Genomic DNA, 2,220 nt, shown 5'->3' with positions numbered 1-2,220 from the left:
AGCAGCTTCCTTCTTCACCAGGGGGCTGGCGCGGGTGCCGGGCTGGGGGCCCGTAGAGGGCGCAGCGGCAGGTGGGGGGCTGGGTGCGGCTGGCAGGAGGGCCTCGGCGCTGAGCTCTCGGCTGCGTTCCAGGCCCGACACCTTGGGCACCGCCCCGGCCTTGGCCTCGGACCTGTCGCCACGCGCAGGACCTGCAAAGAGATGGCAGGTGTGTTCTTGCGGCCAGGAACGCCAATGTCCAGGCTCACTGAATGCTTTCAGCAACCTATGAGGGTGTCCTATCACCCTCATTTCCGATGGGGAGATAGGCTCAGAGGTCACACAGCTGGGGTGGACCCCCCTACCCGATACTCCATGCCCTCCCTGTCTGTGCACCTGGTCTCACAGTGCCAGGGGAGGGCGATGGCTGGGGCTGCTGTGCCCACCTGGGTCCCCGGCCCTGCTGACCCCCCTAAGTTCCATCAAAGGCAGGGAGAGTCGCGTGCCCTGCAGTAATCCCATGGAAGGGACTGCTGTGATCCCATTTTACAGACAAAATCAAGGTAGGTACGTTCCTAATGGGTCTACTTTGAGAGCCACCGCTGCAGACTGCAGCCGAGGCCCCAGCCCCACTCAGCCCACTTCCTAGTACATCACAGCACCTTAAGCCCTACCCAGGCTCTGCACTCCAGGAGCCCCACCCAGGATGGGACCTAACCTGGGCCCCATGGTCCTATCCATAGCAGGTGCAGTTGCCTGGCCTTCCCACTCTGACTTCAGGGTCAACATAGAGACCCAGAGGTTAGCTAACTGAGGGGATGCACTTACCTTTATCAGCTGCCGGAGCAAAAAGCTTCTCAGAGCCCACTGATGCCTGAAGAGAGAGAAGAGGGTCAGAGGCTGGGTCTGGGGGTGAGCCTGGCCCTCATAGTTCCCATATTCCTGGTACTCAAAACACAAGACTGGGCAGGATTTGTTCCCCTGGGGAGAGCCCACCCGGCCTGACCACACATGCCCTTCTGCAGGCGCCCACTAATGTGAGCACACTCAACCCTGGGCTCCAGGAACGCATGCACATGTGTTCACGCCAGCAGCACATGGGCTCCTCTCTGCTCAGAGCTGAGGTCTTCTTCGAAGTGGGGTCCGAGTAAGGACTGCAAGTGGGTGGTCAAGGAACCAGGATGCTGCCTGCTCAGCAGGGTGCTGAGTGGCCACTGCTGGGGTGGCCTGGGGGGTGCTGGGATTCTGCAAATCCATGCCCCTCTTGGTGGAACCAGCGCTGGGAGCCTATGGGTGGGCTAGAGGGGGTGACAGGGTTTGGGATGTGCCTCCACCCAGGGCAGTGCCCAGGTGCCTGGCTCGGTGCCCTAGCAAGGGTGAAAAAACCACAACACCTAACAGGTCAGAGAAACATTGACCCACGTGGCCGCACAGCACTGTCTTCCACACCTGGGACTAACCAATTACAGGTCTAGTAACCTACGCCATTGTGAGGCGGCTGAGTGTCCCAGGATGCGTGAGCACTCCGAGGGGGTAAATTGCTACCACACTTGACAGATCTATGGCAACTCCTCTTCTTCCTCCCTCCTAGAGAATTGTGCCCTCGTGTGTGCAAAGGGGGATGCAGGTGGCCAGGGTGAGAACGTGGCCCCTCAGTGTCCACCAATGTGGGCGTGCATAGCAAATGGAGGGTCCTATGCTCTGCAGGACTTTGCAGCAGTTTAAGGGAATAAGCTTGGTAAGAATGGCCCTAGACAGATTTTTTTCCCCTAGTTTTTCTTAAACAGCTTCATTGAATTATGGACTGGACGTTTATGTACCCCTAATTCATATCCTGAAACCCTACCCCCTAATGTGAGGGTGTTAGGAGGTGGGGCCTTTGGGAGGTGATTAAGTCATGAGAGTGGAGCCGTCATGAATGGGTCCTTATAAAAGGCCCCAGAAAGCCCTCTCACCCCTTCCACCGCGTGAGGACACAGCAAGAAGGTACTATCTATGAACCAGGGAGCTGGTTCTCACCAGACACTGAGGTGGAGCCGTCATGAATGGGTCCTTATAAAAGGCCCCAGAAAGCCCTCTCACCCCTTCCACCGTGTGAGGACACAGCAAGAAGGTACTATCTATGAACCAGGGAGCTGGTTCTCACCAGACACTGAATCTGCCATGCCTTGATCTTGAACTTCCCAGCCTCCAGAACTGCAAGAAATAGATTTATTTTCTTCCTTTCTTTCTTTCTTTTTT

The 2,220-nt window shown here is 57.0% G+C and overlaps 1 protein-coding gene across 1 annotated transcript in view; it reads right to left on the bottom strand.

Moving 5' to 3' along the window:
* The window catches only part of FBRSL1 (fibrosin-like 1), a 94,681-nt gene that overhangs the window by 17,055 nt on the left and 75,406 nt on the right, over positions 1–2,220 (bottom strand). The window contains exons 7-8 of the mRNA XM_008566203.1: positions 808–853; positions 64–191 (exon numbers count right to left, since the gene is read on the bottom strand). Of these exons, the coding sequence (XP_008564425.1) occupies positions 64–191; positions 808–853 (174 nt within the window). The remainder of the gene's footprint in view (positions 1–63; positions 192–807; positions 854–2,220) is intronic.

This window comes from Galeopterus variegatus, unplaced genomic scaffold (assembly GCF_000696425.1).
Source record: "Galeopterus variegatus unplaced genomic scaffold, G_variegatus-3.0.2 Scaffold228, whole genome shotgun sequence".
Lineage (NCBI taxonomy): Eukaryota > Metazoa > Chordata > Mammalia > Dermoptera > Cynocephalidae > Galeopterus > Galeopterus variegatus.
The sequence above is the reverse complement of the archived record's forward strand: the minus strand, read 5'-3'. Positions and strand labels throughout refer to the sequence as shown.